This window comes from Mirounga angustirostris, unplaced genomic scaffold (genome assembly GCF_029215605.1).
Source record: "Mirounga angustirostris isolate CCGP_5_RB_7025 unplaced genomic scaffold, mMirAng1.0.hap1 SCAF_17, whole genome shotgun sequence".
Classification (NCBI taxonomy): domain Eukaryota; kingdom Metazoa; phylum Chordata; class Mammalia; order Carnivora; family Phocidae; genus Mirounga; species Mirounga angustirostris.
The window spans coordinates 27,329,422-27,346,927 of NW_026991725.1; the positions used below are offsets into that span (position 1 = coordinate 27,329,422).

At 49.6% G+C, this 17,506-nt stretch overlaps 1 protein-coding gene and 1 long non-coding RNA gene across 2 annotated transcripts; one reads left to right on the top strand and one right to left on the bottom strand.

Moving 5' to 3' along the window:
- Positions 1-113: 113 nt before the first annotated feature.
- On the top strand, positions 114-5,196 carry TUBG1 (tubulin gamma 1). The gene is made up of 11 exons (XM_064583295.1): positions 114-273; positions 594-706; positions 890-1,057; positions 2,245-2,313; positions 2,589-2,668; positions 3,104-3,230; positions 3,471-3,557; positions 3,673-3,822; positions 4,196-4,348; positions 4,446-4,607; positions 4,796-5,196. The coding sequence occupies exons 1-11, from the start codon at positions 225-227 to the stop codon at positions 4,991-4,993; spliced, it is 1,356 nt and encodes a 451-aa protein (XP_064439365.1). The 5' UTR covers positions 114-224; the 3' UTR covers positions 4,994-5,196.
- Positions 5,197-6,033: 837 nt separating this feature from the next.
- Positions 6,034-13,698, bottom strand: LOC135363020 (uncharacterized). The gene is made up of 3 exons (XR_010408706.1): positions 13,382-13,698; positions 9,926-10,138; positions 6,034-8,169 (listed from the first exon to the last, which is right to left on the bottom strand). It is a non-coding gene; the product is annotated as an uncharacterized LOC135363020 (long non-coding RNA).
- Positions 13,699-17,506: the final 3,808 nt, after the last annotated feature.

Here is a 17,506-nt window from a genome sequence, read left to right on the forward strand (position 1 = left end):
CCGCGCCCAGGCGCAGTTTCCCGACCCGGAGCTGCGCACGCGCAGTCTCCTTGACCGAAGCCAAATGTGAATAAGGACCGGCCAACGCCAGAACTCAGTTCTCATTGGAGCGGAGAAAGTTCGTGGGAGGAGCAGGGTGTTTGGCGCCTGCGTCGTGCGGCTAGCGCCTAGCGAGCGGCGGCTTGGCTGGCGGGAGCGGCTGCAACGCTGGTGCCTGAGGAGCGATGCCGAGGGAAATCATCACCCTACAGTTGGGCCAGTGCGGCAATCAGAGTGAGCGAACCTCCGGCCCCTCCGCTAGTCAGGTTCCTTAGATTCCATGGGATCTCGCTGTGTGATCTTGGACTCCCATCTGCCCTGCCCAGAATCGTAGTTTTCCAAAGGCGGGACATGCTTGACCCAGTGTCCAGTTGCCCAGCCCTGAGGGGCCCTCCCTTCCCGGTCGCCGGCATACAGCCCTTTCCTCCTCCATGGGAGACTCCCTAGGCTTGACTTCCTATCTTCGGACCCAGGCGCTCAGTCCCTCAGCTCCTAGTTGGCATCTGCCCAGACCCAGATATCCTCTTTCTCCCCCGTCCGCCCCCCTCCCCCAGTTGGGTTCGAGTTCTGGAAACAGCTGTGCGCCGAGCATGGTATCAGCCCCGAGGGCATCGTGGAGGAGTTCGCCACCGAGGGCACTGACCGCAAGGACGTCTTTTTCTACCAGGTGCCCCCAGCGACTTGGCCAGGGGGTCTGAGGGAAGGGCAGAGGCCTGGTACCGGGAAACCCGCTGGGCAGAAGAACCAGGGCGGCTGGCTTGAGGAGGGGGGGCAGACAGGAGCCAGAGCTGGGAGGATGGAGGACTGGGCCTTAGCTGATTGGGCCCCCTTGCTGGATGCCCCTTGACAGGCAGACGATGAGCACTACATCCCCAGGGCGGTGCTGCTGGACCTGGAGCCCCGGGTGATCCACTCCATCCTCAACTCCCCCTATGCCAAGCTCTACAACCCAGAGAACATCTACCTGTCGGAGCATGGCGGAGGGGCTGGCAACAACTGGGCCAGTGGATTCTCGCAGGTCATTTGCTGTTTCCTGGCAGGACCCACAACTCCCTTCCTTTGTGAGGACAGGCCGTAGGACTTGCCAGAGAGAGAAGAAACCAGATCAAGGATGTATAGGTAGTAGAGAGAGATGGCCGAGGAGAGCTCTTTTTTCTAAGTCAACTAGGTAATATGGTTAAGACTGCACTTGCTAGTGCTGTGTGCCAGGCTGTACTAAATGCTTTACATATAACTTATTTAAACCTCCTAACAACCGTAGAGGTAGATATTATAGGTTCACGGTCTCTTAACTGCTTTTTCAGATTCCAAAAAGCTCTGAAACCAAAAGATGATTTATAACTTATTTAGTAGCAAAACCAAATCTTGGGTGCCTGGCTGGCTCATTCAGTAGAGCATATGACTCTTGATCTTGGGGGTTGTGAGCTTGAGCCCCATGTTGCGTGTAGAGATTATTTAAAAATAAAATCTTTGGGACGCCTGGGTGGCTCAGTCGGTTAAGCGTCTGCCTTCGGCTCAGGTCATGATCCCAGGGTCCTGGGATCGAGTCCCGCATCCGGTTCCCTGCTCAACGGGGAGCCTGCTTCTCCCTCTGCCTCTGCATCTCTCTCTCTGTCTCTCATGAATGGATAAATAAAATTTTAAAAAATAAAATAAAATAAAATAAAAATAATAAAATAAAATAAAATAAAATCTTAAAAAAAAAACCCAACATCTCAGTGGAGACGGGCTGTTTTAGTTTTTATCCAACTTGTCATTACTCATGTTTCGTTGCATAAATAGTAATATGATTGATTAGTATACATCAGACACCCACTGGCATTTTACTTAACATACATCATATGTACCACAGTACTTTACTAGAATGGGAAATATTTGAATTCCAAAACATACGTGGCCCCAAGAATTTTAAATAAGGGACTGAGGAGTTGTATTATTACCTTCAGTATACAGATGAGGAAACAGTAATCTGCCCAGAGTCACTTGGTTAAAACGAGAGCTAATACCTGACCCCAGGGAGTGTGACTAGTGTCTGCTCATACCCACTGTGCTTTACCGCCTCTCAATGCAAATAGAAAGTAGGGCCACTGTGCTCCAGAAAAGGACTTTTATGTTCTATATGGAGAATCCAGGGTGGCTATTCTGAAGTCAAGAGTCCTTGTCCCATGGTCCTGTCCCACTCTGACATTCCCCATGTCTGTACAGGGAGAGAAGATCCATGAGGACATTTTTGACATCATAGACCGGGAAGCAGATGGCAGTGACAGTCTAGAGGTGAGTGTCTTAGGAATGCTGGTGGGGGCTGTCATGGGAAAGACTTGACAACACCCTTTAGAAGCCACCTGTTAGGTATAAGACCTACCCATGTGCCCTTTCCACTGGACAAGCCACTGGGCTTTGCTGGACACAAGGCAGACTCTCCTAAGCTGTATGTGTGGGGGAGGGGAGTAGAGAAGAGGGCTTGGGAAAATAGAGGAGTCCAAGAAGTTGTAGGATGGGTCCAGTTGGCAATGCAATACCTAGACACTGACTGCCCCTTCCCCATGCAGGGCTTCGTGCTGTGTCATTCCATCGCTGGGGGGACAGGCTCTGGCCTGGGCTCCTACCTCTTAGAACGGCTGAATGACAGGTAAGTCTGTGTTTCATGAGGCTGGAAGATTTGGTTTCCCAAGGAACTGGGAGGCCTTCCAGATACGCCTTCCTATTTGCTGGAGCAGTGAAAGAGCCCTTCTGTTCGCTCCTGTAGTTAGGAAAGGAAAGGTACAATAACCAAGAACCTGATCACACTCTGGAGAGTTGGATCCTGTGCCTAGAATCTAGGCCCTAGATGAAGAGATGAAGGTTCAGAGAATATGGATGGTTTAGAGTTAGAACCCTAGGTCCTAAGATGTGTCTCTGCCATTCTTCCTTTGGGCTTGCAGACTTCCAAAAGTCAAGTCTCCCTTCTCTACTGTTTCTGTGTCCCACCCCAAATTCCCCTTCTAGATTCAGTTGCTTTCTGACTACCGTGAGCCCTGTGTTTACCAAGCCTCTTACCCTGACCCTCTTCTCTCAACCCCATCAGGTACCCCAAGAAGCTGGTGCAGACGTACTCAGTGTTTCCCAACCAGGACGAGATGAGCGATGTGGTGGTCCAGCCCTATAACTCCCTGCTCACGCTCAAGAGGCTGACCCAGAATGCAGACTGTGTGGTGCGTCCTGGATTCTGCCATTCTCCACTCCAGCACCTCAGTCTCCTTTCATCATTTTCCTATACTTAAAAAGTCCATTTTGAGCCCTTCTGTGCCTCAGTCCTGTGCCAGTGCCTTTTGGATGGGTCTTTTTGGCCATGAAACGCCAAGGAAATTAAGTTTCAGAGCCCAGAGTCAGGCAGAGCTCCTGTTCTTTCTGTGCCCATAAATTTGTCTCCCTCTTCTGTCCCCCCCCCCCAGGTGGTGCTGGACAACACAGCCCTGAACCGGATCGCCACCGACCGCCTGCACATCCAGAACCCGTCTTTCTCCCAGATCAACCAGCTGGTGAGCCCCCACTCCTGGACTCCCTGGGCTGGAGCCCCCCCTCACCGGAGTGTCGTCTCGGGAAGGGAGCCCTGTCCCCGGGGCCGCGGCCCACGACGCGCGCTGCCGTCCGCAGGTGTCCACCATCATGTCAGCCAGCACCACCACCCTGCGCTACCCCGGCTACATGAACAACGACCTCATCGGCCTCATCGCCTCGCTCATCCCCACTCCTCGACTCCACTTCCTCATGACGGGCTACACCCCGCTCACCACGGACCAGTCGGTAGGAGCAGCCCCGGCAGGCCCTGCCCTCGCCTTTCTCTCCCCCTGCTGCCCCGGGAGCTGCCCTTTGAGGCCCCCAGAGGCTCTGTGCTCGGGGACTGGTACGGACCGTCCGACTCCACGCTGACCTGCTCTCCTCTCCCCTCTGCCCCTGGCTCCCCGCAGGGCCCGGGCTCTGTGGGGTCTGCGGACGCTCCCGCACACGGGCATGCCCTTGCTGAGCTGAGGAGGGCTAAGAACCTCTCTCCTGGTCCCAGAGCAGAGAGGCTCAGGGCAGACCTGCGTCTCGAGACACTTCCCCAAGAGACCGCACTAGCCCGAGTCTGATGGGGCTCAGGCATTGGCCTGGGCCCTGGGGCCCGCTGTCCCCTCAGGTGGCCAGCGTGAGGAAGACCACGGTCCTGGATGTCATGAGGCGGCTGCTGCAGCCCAAGAACGTGATGGTGTCCACAGGCCGGGATCGCCAGACCAATCACTGCTACATCGCCATCCTCAACATCATCCAGGGGGAGGTGGACCCCACCCAGGTAGGTGAGGCCCCTTCGTGCCACCCCCGGAAGCCACGGGGTAGAGGAGAGGCTACCACCACCACTGTTGTGCGTTGTGTGCGCCCCCTCCCCCCAGGTCCACAAGAGTCTGCAGAGGATCCGGGAACGGAAGCTGGCCAACTTCATCCCCTGGGGCCCTGCCAGCATCCAGGTGGCCCTGTCAAGGAAGTCTCCCTACCTGCCTTCGGCCCACCGGGTCAGTGGGCTCATGATGGCCAACCACACCAGCATCTCCTCGGTGAGGCTCACTGTTTGCACCTGTCTTCCCATACTCGCTTCCCTGGTTGGGGCTCACCTCTCCACATCCCTGCTGCCCCTGCTTCTGGCTCTCTTAATGTGGGGATTGCCCCGCACTGGTTCCCCAGCCCTCTGGGCCATACTGCTACTCTAAGTTCTTTGTGACCCCTGCTTTCTGCACATACCAAGCTCTTTGAGCGGACCTGTCGCCAGTATGACAAGCTGCGGAAGCGGGAGGCCTTCCTGGAGCAGTTCCGCAAGGAGGACATCTTCAAGGAGAACTTCGACGAGCTGGACACGTCCAGGGAGGTTGTGCAGCAGCTCATTGACGAGTACCACGCAGCCACACGGCCAGACTACATCTCCTGGGGCGCCCAGGAGCAGTGAGGACCCCAGGACGGGGACCTCATCTGCCTTACTGGTTGGCCCAGGCCCTGCCTGACTGACCAGCCCCTCAGAGAACCGATCAGGGACCTCACATATCTCTTCCTCATAAATACACACACACGTACTCTCTATTGGCCTGGGGACATGTTTATGTCTCCTCTTATGAGACTATTTATGTTTAATAAAGCACTGGACATAAGTCACTGGTCTCTTAAAGGCTTGTAGATTTGGGGAAGAGGGATGCTTGTTCTTTCTCCATCACAGTGAAAGGGTCCTTCCCGACTTCCAGCCTCTTCAACTCTGAGCAAATGCCTCCCCTAGCTTCTCCTCCTCCCTCCCTCATTTTGGAGAACGTGGGTGGGGTCCACTCACGTGAGACATTTCTTTCCAGGGTAAAAAGGCCAACAGATATTACCTTACTCTCTCCTGACATTCTGGGTCCCAGGTTCCATCCCCCCACCCTTCCCTGGATCAGGTGATCATGCCACCAGTTTCATGTTCCCACATCAGAGTGTCCTGTTAATCATCACAGTAGCAGGCCCAAGGCCACCACCCCCACCACCAGGCCCTGGGCAAGCAATAGAGTTGGTCCAAGTGCCTTTAATCTTGTAAGCAGGGTGTGCCGGAGAGCCAGTCCAAGAAAGCCACTGGTCAGGCAGCTGGAGTCCAGGACAGCCAGCTCAGGAGACCAAATCCAAAGCCTAGACTTTAAGCAGGGCCCAAAGTGGGCCATAGCTAAGGCTCCATAATTCTGTGTACAGGTGGTCTCCAGTTTAAAGGGCCAGTACCCTCCACTCCTGGTGTAAGATTACAAGGAAGTAGTAAATATGTAGTGACCTAAATTTTCAGAATCACAAGGGCAAAGCAGGTTGTCCCTAGATCATGGTGGATTGTCAGGACCCCTCTTAGGCCCTTATGCACCCCAAAGGTGGGGTTTGGGTAACAATAGCAAACATGTATATTGGCACTATGCTAGGCACTTCACGTTATTTTGTTCAATTCTATGAAGCGATAGATATTATTTTTTTTTTAAGGTTTTATTTATTTATTTGACAGAGACACAGCGAGAGAGGGAACACAAGCAGGGGGAGTGGGAGAGGGAGAGCCAGGCTTCCCGCCGAGCAGGGAGCCCGATGTGGGGCTCAATCCCAGGACCCCGGGATCATGACCTGAGCCGAAGGCAGACGCTTTTAACGACTGAGCCACCCAGGTGCCCTGAAGCGATAGATATTATTAATCCCATTTTATAAACGAGGAAACTAAGACTAATCATGGTTAATTCAGGTAAACCTACCAAGTGTCCCCAGCACCCAGGGCAGGGTAGCTGGGGGCCTGGGCCTGCCTTCTCATTACTGTCACCACCAGGGTGTCTGGGGCCAAAGCCAGAGGGTCAGCCCAACGGATCAGGATTGGGGCTGGCGGAGCTCAGCACGCAGGTGAAGGACCAGCCCAAGAAGGTGTCTGTGAGTCCCTACGGGGGCTGAAGAGTACCCAGGAACTTTGGGTAAATTATACGATTTTTTTTTTTTTCTCCCGGTTCATTGTTGACCTGAGGACATCTTTTTCCTTACACGGACCTACTTATCTTTTTTTTTTTTTTTAAATATTTTATTTTTTTATTTGAGACAGAGAGAATGAGAGAGAGCATGAGAGGGAGGAGGGTCCAGAGGGAGAAGCAGACTCCCTGCTGAGCAGGGAGCCTGATGCGGGACTCGATCCCGGGACTCCAGGATCATGACCTGAGCCGAAGGCAGACGCTTAACGACTGAGCCACCCAGGCGCCCCGGACCTACTTATCTTTAATAAAGCTTTGAATATGAACAGTGAGAAACATTTAGGCCAGGCCCTTATGAACAAAAGGGACTGACGGGCAGAGAACGAGCAGTCAGAGGCTGGGCCCTGGACTGCCTGAGGGGTGGCAGGGAGGCCGTTAGCCTGTCACCACCACAGTCAAAGCATGAACTTGTCACCTTCAGTTGCAGGGCCCGCAGGAGGCTGACTCAGGAGAGCCAGCCTGGTCGGTGTCAAGCAGCCGCCTATCGCCCCAGTACAGAGGATGACTTTGGGGGAAACCGGCGTGCACCTGGTGCCTTCTGGGCTCCACCTCTGGCCCCTGCACCACTGGGCTCCTTGCCCGGCTCTTCTCCCTTTACCGCCTCTGCCCCTGATGACCAGCCTCTCATCGCCTGGGGTATCTGCGTGAGTGACTGGTGCTGAGTGGCGGTCAGGAGCGCAGGCGGATGTGGCCACAGGCCCGGGCCTTCCTTTGCCAGACCCAGTTAAAGGGTGTGGAGCCCCCGGGGGAAGGAAGCACCAGGTAGTCCAGAGTAAAAGTACTCCGGCCACCAGCCCCTGCGCAGGTGGGCCTCCCGGGAAAGGAGCGCTGGATCTGCAAAGACGCCTCCGTCTTCCCACTGCCCAGGGCCAGGCACTACCAGCACGGACACGCCTCGGTGCCAGCTTCAAAGCCAGGCCCCTCCCCCAAGGCTCTTTGCAGATCACCCATCACCCCGTGCCAGCACAGCCCCTCCCAGTTCTGGGCCAGCGGCAAACCCCGAAGCGTGTCAACTAGGGGGCAGCGAGGGGGCCAGGTGGAAAGGGAGGAGGGCCTCCGGGAATCAGGGCAGCAGGTGGTGCTGGTGGGGAGCAATCCATGTTCCAAGAGACTGCGTGCGAGCCGCCCAAGCAACTGTCCCGATGAGAGGCGCGGGCAGCTGCCCAGAAAGACTGCTCACGCCCAGAACAGGAACCTCTGCGACTGAACAAGTAAGAGAAAATCAGCCATTTCAGGGTAATATCCCCAGGACATCCGTGTGATGTGACCCAGGGACAGAGATCTGGTATCAGGAAGCACTTTATGATAGAAAGAGAGTGGTATAAGCGAATCTGGAATTTAGGATTGTCACTTCGGCAAGTGGACTGGGATGAGGGGAAGAGGGGACGAGCACAAGGGTGGGTCGGGAGCTCACAGCACAGATGCCCGATGGGTGGTGAGTCAGTCCGCTGAGCCTCATCCGTGGTCTCCGCTGGTCACCAGCATGCTCCATCTCCCTAGAAAGGGGCCCTCTGCAGTGGAGAGTCAAATCCGACACCAGTACCCCTTCCAGGAAGGCCCATCTCCACCACATGCTCACTTTCCATTCCTCTTGGGTATCTTAAGCAGGTAAGGGGCTGCCCTAGGAAAGTAACGGGAACATTTTAAACTGACATTCTGATTTTCTAATCCATCATTTATGAGTTTTAACGAAATGCCCTAGGGCCTGATCGCTGCCGTGTGAATTGGTAAAATTGAGTTTCTTGCAAAGCTGCAGGCTCTGTCAATCAAGGTCTAATACCCCCATGAGACCCAGCTGGAAATACCCTCCTCGTATCTCAGGCATTGCTGGAGTAGTGACCCTGTGGCCATGGACTCCAGAGGTAGGCAGGTCGTCCCTCCAACCTTTGAATCCATTATGAATTATGAATAGGGTGACCAGCTCATCCTGGTTTTAGCACTGAAAGGTCCAAGTCTTAGGAACCTCTCAGATGGGCACCTGGGTGGCTCAGTCGTTAAGCGTCTGCCTTCGGCTCAGGTCATGATCCCAGGGTCCTGGGATTGAGTCCCACATCGGGCTCCCTCCTGGGGGGGGGGGGAAGCCTGCTTCTCCCTCTCCCCCTCCCGCTGCTTGTGTTCCTGCTCTCGCTATCTCTGTCTCTGTCAAATAAATAAATAAAATCTTAAAAAAAAAAAAAAGAACCCCTCAGATTCGGTTTTAACTAAAATTTCCACATTCCCTCAGTCCTGAGAAAACCAGGATGGTTGGTCATCCTAAATGAAGGAACACCACAGAGAACAATGAGAAAATCTTGACGCAGTATAGATGAGTGATCAGGGCTGAATTAAGGTCCGGTAGACAGTTGTTACTTTTGTTCATTAATTAAGCAAGCATTCGTTAAAAATAGAGACCAAGTTGTCCATCCAGCTTCATAATGAACACTACATAAAGGGTTTTCCAATGTTATTGGGGGTAGGAAATATAATATATAATTAACTTAAATGGAATATCTATAATATATTAATATAATTTTTGCACGTGATCATATATTTTATTATTCTGCCTTTTTTTTAACTACATAAGTTGCTCAACATGGGGCTTGAACCCATGACCCTGAGATCAAGAGTCTTATGCTCTACCGAGGTGCCCCTGTTATTCTATTTTCTTAATTAAATGTCTTAAAATATACGTTGTAAAATTTTAAATGCTATAGGTAAAATATTATACAAAATAATATTGATGGGACGCCTGGGTGGCTCAGTCGGTTAAGTGTCTGCCTTCGGCTTGGGTCATGATCCCAGGGTCCTGGGATCGAGTCCTGCATCGGGCTCCCTGCTCCACGGGGAGCCTGCTTCTCCCTCTGCCTCTGTCTCTCTCTCTGTCTGTCTCTCATGAATAAATAAATAAAATCTTAAAAAAATAATAATAATATTGAAATCATTATTGAGCATTTAATATACGCCAACTACTGTTCTAAGCACTTTACATATATGAGCTCATTTAATTTTGACAACAACTATATAGATAGGTACTGTCTTATCCGGATTTTTACAAATAAGGACACTGAAGCTCAGGGTCACACAGCCGGGCAATGGTCTTTCCTCCCCTGGAAAGAGAAAACTTAGGGGGATGCCTGGGTGGCTCAGTCAATTAAGTGTCTGCCTTCGGCTCAGGTCATGATCCCAGGATGGTGGGATCGAGTCCTGCATCGGGCTCCTTGCTCAGAGGGGAGCCTGCTTCTCCCTCTTCCTGCCGCTTCCCTTGCTTGTCCTCTCTCTTATCTCCTTAACAAATAAATAAAATCTTTAAAAAGAGAGAGAGAAAAAACTTAGGGAGAGATGCATTAGCTGCCACATATATGGTGGGCTGTCAACTGCCGGAGTGAAGGGCATCTTACCGTGACCCTCCAGGGAGCAGAACGGGCCTGGTGGAGGGAACTATGAAGGGGCAGGTTCAGCTCTGCAGCAGGAAGAACATCCACATGGTTGCTGCTGTCCTCAGGTGGAATGAGAGGCCACATGGACTGTGAGTCCCCTTTCACTGAACTCAGGCAAGCAAGTTCTGCATGATGACTAGCCTGGAACAGTCCTCCTCCAGGACTCCTCGAGTCCTAGGAGATGGATGAGATGACCTTCAGTGTGCCTTCCAGCCTTAAGGATTTAGGAATTTCTTGGAAACCAATTTCGTTTATAATAAAATGTATTCATTTTTAATTTGTACTTATTTGTAGTTACATTTATTTGTTTATTTATTTATTTTATTTTTTACTTTTTGCGAGAGAAAGAATGAGAGAGAGCACGAGAGGGAGGAGGGTCAGAGGGAGAAGCAGACTCTCTGCTGAGCAGGGAGCCCGATGCGGGACTCGATCCCGGGACTCCAGGATCATGACCTGAGCCGAAGGCAGTCGCTTAACCAACTGAGCCACCCAGGCGCCCAGTAGTTACATTTATTTTTTAACGAGGCTCCATGCTGGGTGTGGGGCAGGGGTCGAACTCACGACCCTGAGATCAAGACCTGAGCTGAGATCAAGAGTCGGACACACTCAACCGACGGAGCCATCCAGGCGCCCCATGCATTCGTTTTAAAAACAATACAAATACATTAAGACCTACTGTGTGCCTGAACCCTTTCCAGGAACTGGGGATCCCTAGGTGCGTAGGCCAAGGTCCTGAATGTCAAGAAATTCACAGCCCGAGACACCTACGCAGCAAAGTGACAGTTAAGGTGGTAAGGACACATCAGCAGGATCGCAACAGTGTGTGCTCAGTAAATATTTACTGAGCGTTAGCAAGAACGAAAGGCTATGGGAGGCCAGTGTGGGAGTCATACAGAGCAACGATCATCTGACAGGGTCGTGAATTCTGAGGAAAGCTTTCCAAGTGGAGACATACGAAAAGGTAGAGGGGCCATAGCATGTGCTAAGGTCCTTGCTGGCAGGGAAGCGTGAGATGGAGTTTACTTCTCTTCTGCGGCTCAGCCACCCCCTTCCTGTCAGCTGGGGAGGGGAAGCTCACACCAGGCAAATGAGGTCACCAGAGCCCACCTGGGGCCAAGGGAAGGCCAAAGGCAGAGAAAAGGGGTCATGGCCCAACCCAGGTATGACAGAAGGCTTCCCAGAGAGAAACCCATGGGGACTTGTGTGCAGGGGAGCATTTAATGTGTTGACATCCAGAGGGAAAAGCATGGTAGGCAAAGGGAAAAGGACCTGAGGGGGCCGGAAGGCCTAGAAACTGGACAGTGGGTTCCGGAAACTGCAAAGGCCCAGAAGGTGCATTTGGGGAAGCAGCAGGAGACAAGGTCAGGTTGATATTCCAAGACCAGACAGGTCATGAAGGGCCTTTTATGCCATGGAGTTTGGACTTTATTCTCCGAGCAAAGGGGAACCCCTGAAGGCCAGCTGGGAAGCTAGAACCACCAGCCTGCCCTTTCTGGACTTTTCACCCAAAATGACACCATACCCCTGCCCCCACCCCTGCTTTCTATTCCCTCCTGTTCCCTAACTCTTTCTGCAAACCGGTATTTGGCAGAATCTGATATCAGAACTCTAGCCTACATCTTGCCACTCCTTCCTAAAGGTGGATTCTTAGGGCCTCCTGGGTGGCTCAGTTGGTTAAGCAGTTAAGCGTCTGCCTTCGGCCCAGGTCATGATCCCAGGGTCCTGGGATGGAGTCCCACTCCCTGTTCAGTGGGGATCCTGCTTCTCCCTCTCCCCCTGTCCCTCCTCCCTGCTTGTGCTCTCTCTCTCTCGCTCAAATAAATAAATAAAATCTTTAAAAATAATAAAGGTGGATTCTTAGATACTGCTGCCCATGCAGAGGGCCTGCTTTTTAACATTTTGTTCTCAGGTACCATGGCCTGCCCTGCCTTGCCCTGAGCTGCCCCAGACCAGCTCTGCTCAGTAGACTGCCCCACTTTCTCCCCTCCCCCAAAGCCCTCACAGATCATTCCTGACCGGGCACCCCCGGGGCCTCCTGCCATGTTCAACCACGACAAGCCCCTTTCTGTCCCCAGTCCACCACATGCATAATTTCACGTTATTTTGTTAGTCTTATCATTGTATTTTTGTCATGTAATTTCCTTTTATAATACTCTCAATACAACCCCATGTGTTCTATAGAATGTTCAGGCAATCTGGCAAGAATTAAGTTCCAAAAAATCATAGATTTAAAAATATGTACCCTCAGGGCTCCTGGGTGGCTCAGTTGGTTAAGCGACTGCCTTCGGCTCAGGTCACGATCCTGGAGTCCTGGGATCGAGTCCCGCATTGGGCTCCTTACTCGGCGGGGAGTCTGTTTCTCCCTCTGACCCTTCCCCCTCTCATGCTCTCTCTTTCTCAAATAAATAAATAAAATCTTAAAAAAAATATGTACCCTCAAAAAAAATTTTTAAGGGGCACCTGGATGGCTCAGTCAGTGAAGCGGCTGCCTTTGGCTCAGGTCATGATCCCGGGGTCCTGGGATTGAGCCCTGCGTCGGATTCCTTGCTCAGGAGGGAGTTTGCTTCTCTCTCTCTCCCCCTCTCTTCTCTCTCCCTCTCCCCCAACTCATGCTTTCACTCGCTTTCTCTGTTTCTCTCTCTCAAATAAATATCTTAATAAATTTAAAAAATTCTTAAAAATAAAATATGTGCTGGGGCGCCTGGGTGGCTCAGTTGTTAAGCGTCTGCCTTCGGCTCAGGTCATGATCCCGGGGTCCTGGGATCGAGCCCCACATTGGGCTCCCTGCTCCGCGGGAAGCCTGCTTCTCCCTCTCCCACTCCCCCTGCTTGTGTTCCCTCTCTGGCTCTCTCTCTCTGTCAAATAAATAAATAAAATCTTTAAAAATAAATAAATAAAATATGTGCCCTCTTCTTAACAGTTAACTCAAATATATCAAGAGAACTTTTTTGGTTCATTTTTGAGAGCAATCAAGACACATGGATATGAAACTTGGACCTTCTCTTTCTGTTAAAAATGAAAAAAATATATATCACATATATAATACATATAAAGGGGAAATGTAGGGTGTAAGATTCTAGCTACAGATTGATTTTCTTTTCTGAAATACTGATAGATTTACAGGAACGTGCAAGGCAATGTACAGGAGGTCTCCTGCACCCTTCACCCGTCCCCCATATTAACTTGTGTAACTGTAGTATGATATCAAAATCAGGAAATTGATGCTGGTACAGCCCCCAGAGCCCATGCTTATATAGGATGCTATATATAGTTCACTCATTTGTGTGTGTTTAGCTCTATGCAATTTACCACATGTCTACCTTCCTGTAGCCACCACTGTAATCGAGACACTTTATTGTACCAACAGTGCAGGACTCTCTCCACCATCTCGTGACTCACTTTAATAGCCATACTCACCTTCCCCCTGCAGCCTGAATTAAATATGAAAAAGTATTGGGGCGCCTGGGTGGCTCAGTTGGTTAAGCGACTGCCTTCGGCTCAGGTCATGATCCTGGAGTCCCGGGATCGAGTCCTGCATCGGGCTCCCTGCTTGGCATGGAGTCTGCTTCTCCCTCTGACCCTCTTCCCTCTCATGCTCTCTGTCTCTCATTCTCTCTCAAATAAATAAAAAAAAAAAATGAAAAAGTATTAAATGGGGCACAGAAAAAATGCTACAAGAAAATACACAGAAATGATTACCAACAGATGTCTGGGTTGTTAGATAATGCTTAATTATTTTTTACTTCATTTTACAATTTTTCAACCGTTTCTATTTTTCTTCATTGAGAATGCATTGCTTTTTTTTTTTTTTTTTAAGATTTTATTTTTAAGGGGCACCTGGGTGGCTCTGTCGTCAAGCGTCTGCCTTCAGCTCAGGTCATGATCCCAGGGTCCTGGGATCAAGCCCCGCATCGGGCTCCCTGCTCAGCTGGGAGTCTGCTTCTCCCTCTCCCTCTCCCCCTGCTTGTGTTCCCTCTTTCGCTGTGTCTCTCTCTGTCAAATAAATAAATTTAAAAATCTTAAAAAAAAAAAAGATTTTATTTTTAAGTAATCTCTATACCCAACAAGGGGCTCGAACTCACAACCCTGAGATCAGGAGTCACATAGCTCCGCTGACTGAGCCAGCCAGATGCCCTGAGAACGCATTACTTTTATGACAAAACTCTCCTGAAAAGAATTTATAACATATGCCATAATATCTATAATAGTGTGACCCAACAAATTTCAAATTGGAAAAAGATCTGGTGGATTTTAAACTGTCTTACTTATTAACTTAAAGTTTGCTTTACCAGCAGATCGAAATAAGCCCTTCCATTGCATGTGTACAATTTTTTCCATCTCCCATAGAGCAATTTAAGTAAACCCTCCACCCCTTGTTCAGAATTTTATCTCAGCCTGCCTTTAAAGTGAAACTAGAATAATGTAAAAGGACATTGTTTCTGTTATATATTGCTGCATAAAATCCACTGCAAAACATAGAGGCATAAAACAGTGACTTACTGTTTCTCTTGATTGTGTGAGTTGATTGGGCAATTTTCCTGCGGGTCCCCTCTCGCTTACTTGGGCCATTACAGATGGCTGGGACAGGTGGAAAGTCCAAGTTGGCTTCATTCACATGTCTGGTAATCGGTGCTGGGTAGGGAGCCTCAGCTCTCCTCCTCGTGACCTCCCAACTTCCAGTGGACAAGAGCTGCTTCCTTGCATAGCAGTCTGGGACGGTGTTCCAAAAGGACAAAGCCCAGGGCGCAAACACTACCCTCCTGGGCTTGTGTCATGCCTGTTGGCCAAGGCAAGCTTTATGGTCAAGCCCAGAGTCAATTCTGGAGGGAGCTACACAAGGGCATGAATACTGGGAGACAAAATTCATTAGGGGCCATTGATGCAACAATCTACAACAGATATAAAGGCTTGCCCTTTTATAAGAATTTAAACATGGTTGAAACAAAATACTGCTTTAGGTTCAATGGTAAGGTTAAGTAAGTCAATCATAAGGCAATTTCACATCTGCATATAACTCTGATTCTTTCAAGATAATTAGAAAAGGCCAATTTCCCTGTAGCTAACTTAAGAACTAGTGTCTTATAAGTGAGTTGCATAATCTCTTATACAAGCAATTAGATGCTACATTCAGTTACACATCATGGCCTGAACTTCATAAATCTATTTCTATAGGTAGAAAATAATAAAGAACTTCTGTTTTCTTAACATCCTCCAAATATAACTTGCTCTTTATTTTTTTTAAGAACGAGAGTTTTTTTAATAAAGATTTTATTTATTTTTTGATAAAGAGAGACAGTGTAGAGGGAACACAAGCAGGGGGAGTGGGAGAGGGAGAAGCAGGCTTCCCGCTGAGCAGTGTACCCGATGCGGGACTCGATCCCAGGACCCTGGGATCATGACCTGAGCCGAAGGCAGACACTTAACGACTGAGCCACCCAGGCGTCCCACATTCTTTATTTTTTTTAAAGAGTTATTGTTTAAAAACAAGTATTTGTGAAAAGTCTAATTCCCAAAAGTTATACATGGAACCAACTTTCACCTCAGAACTAATTTCTGCAAATACAGGAAATAAAAAAAATGGATAGGTTTTAAAATTTTTTAATGAATACATTTCTTTGTTTCCTCAAAGCACTTAGGCAAATAAAACTTAAATCCCCTGGGAATTTGGGGGCTCCAGTGTTTCAACTGACCTTGAGCCTAGAGTAGTTCCTCAGACACCTGCCGGGACGTGTGTTCCCTCACCTGGAAGATGCTCCCTCCGGAAGAACTGGTCCCTGGCCAATTCTGCACCACACCTCTCCCTGGCTCCCTTCACTCCAGCCACGTTGGGCGTCACCCCGATCCTTCAGCCACTCACACTCTGGCTTCCCAGCCTTCTTCACCTATCTCCTCCTCTGGGGTCTCTCCTCCTCACTCCACTTCCTTCATCTGGCTGGCTCCTTACTCATCCTCCAGGTCACTTACAGGTCACTTCCAGTGAAGATTTCTGGTTTCTCCATAGACATTCTACCAGGACCCTGTACTTTCTTTGCCACATTTTATTATTTTATGTTTTGGGTTTTGTTTTTTCTCCTTGAGGGCAAGGACTGACCCGTTCATCGCCATATCTCTAGTGTCTGATACATGGCAGGAATTCAGAAACATTTCTCAAAAGAATGTAAATACCAAGCAGAAAGAAAACGATAAAGAGGTCATCTGGATAGCCAAGTTCACATACTCAAGATTAGGTACTTTACCCATAGGTGAGCCTGGCAAGTCTTGACTCATAGTCTACTCGCCTTTTTTTTTTTTTTTAAGATTTTTATTTATTTACTTGAGAGAGTGAGTGAGAGCATGAGTGGTGGGAGGGGCAGAGGGAGAGGGACAAGCAGACTCCCTGCTGAGCAGGGAGCCCAGTGTGGGGCTCAACTGGGAGCTTGACTGGGCCCTCCATCCCAGGACGCCTGGAGCACAGCCTGAGCCAAAGGCAGCCGTTCAACCAACTGAGCCACCCAGGTGCCCCTACCCACTCTTATTTTAAACAAAATTCTAACCTATTTAGATGTACAAATTCCTAGACTAACACAAAGGAGAGGGGTACTAAGGACTTTTTTTTAGAGTTCTTTTTTTTTTTTAAGATTTTATTTATTTATTTGAGAGGGAGAGGGCTCAAGCAGGAGGGAGGGGCAGAGGGAGAAGGAGAAGCAGACTCCCTGCCAAGCTGGGATCCCGATGCAGGGCTCGATGCAGACTCAATCCCAGGACCCTAAGATCATGACCTGAGCCAAACGCAGATGCTTAACCAACTGAGGCACCCAGGCGCTCCTAAGGGTACTAGGGACTTTAAAGTAAAAGCAGTTAAGACCTGGGCTATCACCCCGATAAGGAGAAAAGAGACAGAAAAATGACAAAAAGCCATAAGGAGGGGACCATCTGGCGTAAGGGTGAACACACCTCCAAAGGAGTCTGTGGGCAGCTTAGCCAGATGCCAAGGCTAGTGTTCATGCCCATGCCTTGAGTCAACAAGAAAAGACTGAATTTCATTCAGTATATTCCACTTAAGGAAAAAGAGTGAAGAATACATTTTACAAATATTCCCACCAAAAATAATTTTTAAAGTTTTTAAAAAATATTTTATTTTTAAGTAATCTCTACACCCAACGTGGGACTTGAACTCACAACCCCGATATCAAAAGTCACATCCCCTACCAACTGAGCCAGCCAGGTGCTCCCAAAATAATTTAAGTTATGGGACCTAGAGAGATAAGCCTGGTTTTCTGGGAAATTCACTTATCTAACATGGAAAATCTTTCTTTTTTTTTCTGATAAAAATGTAACAGTGGTTGAAAACAGTAGTAAAACAATGAGGGGCTACTGCTCTTCCACTGGAAGAAGCAGTGACCTTCCTCAGGGATACTTGCACTCTGTTCCTGCTCTCTTAGCAATTACCCCTTATATTCCAATTAATGGTTCACTTCCCTGTCTTCCCCACTGGCCAATGCATTTCTTGTGGGCTGGGACAGCATCTTTTATCTCTATATCCCTGATAACTACCACAGGTCC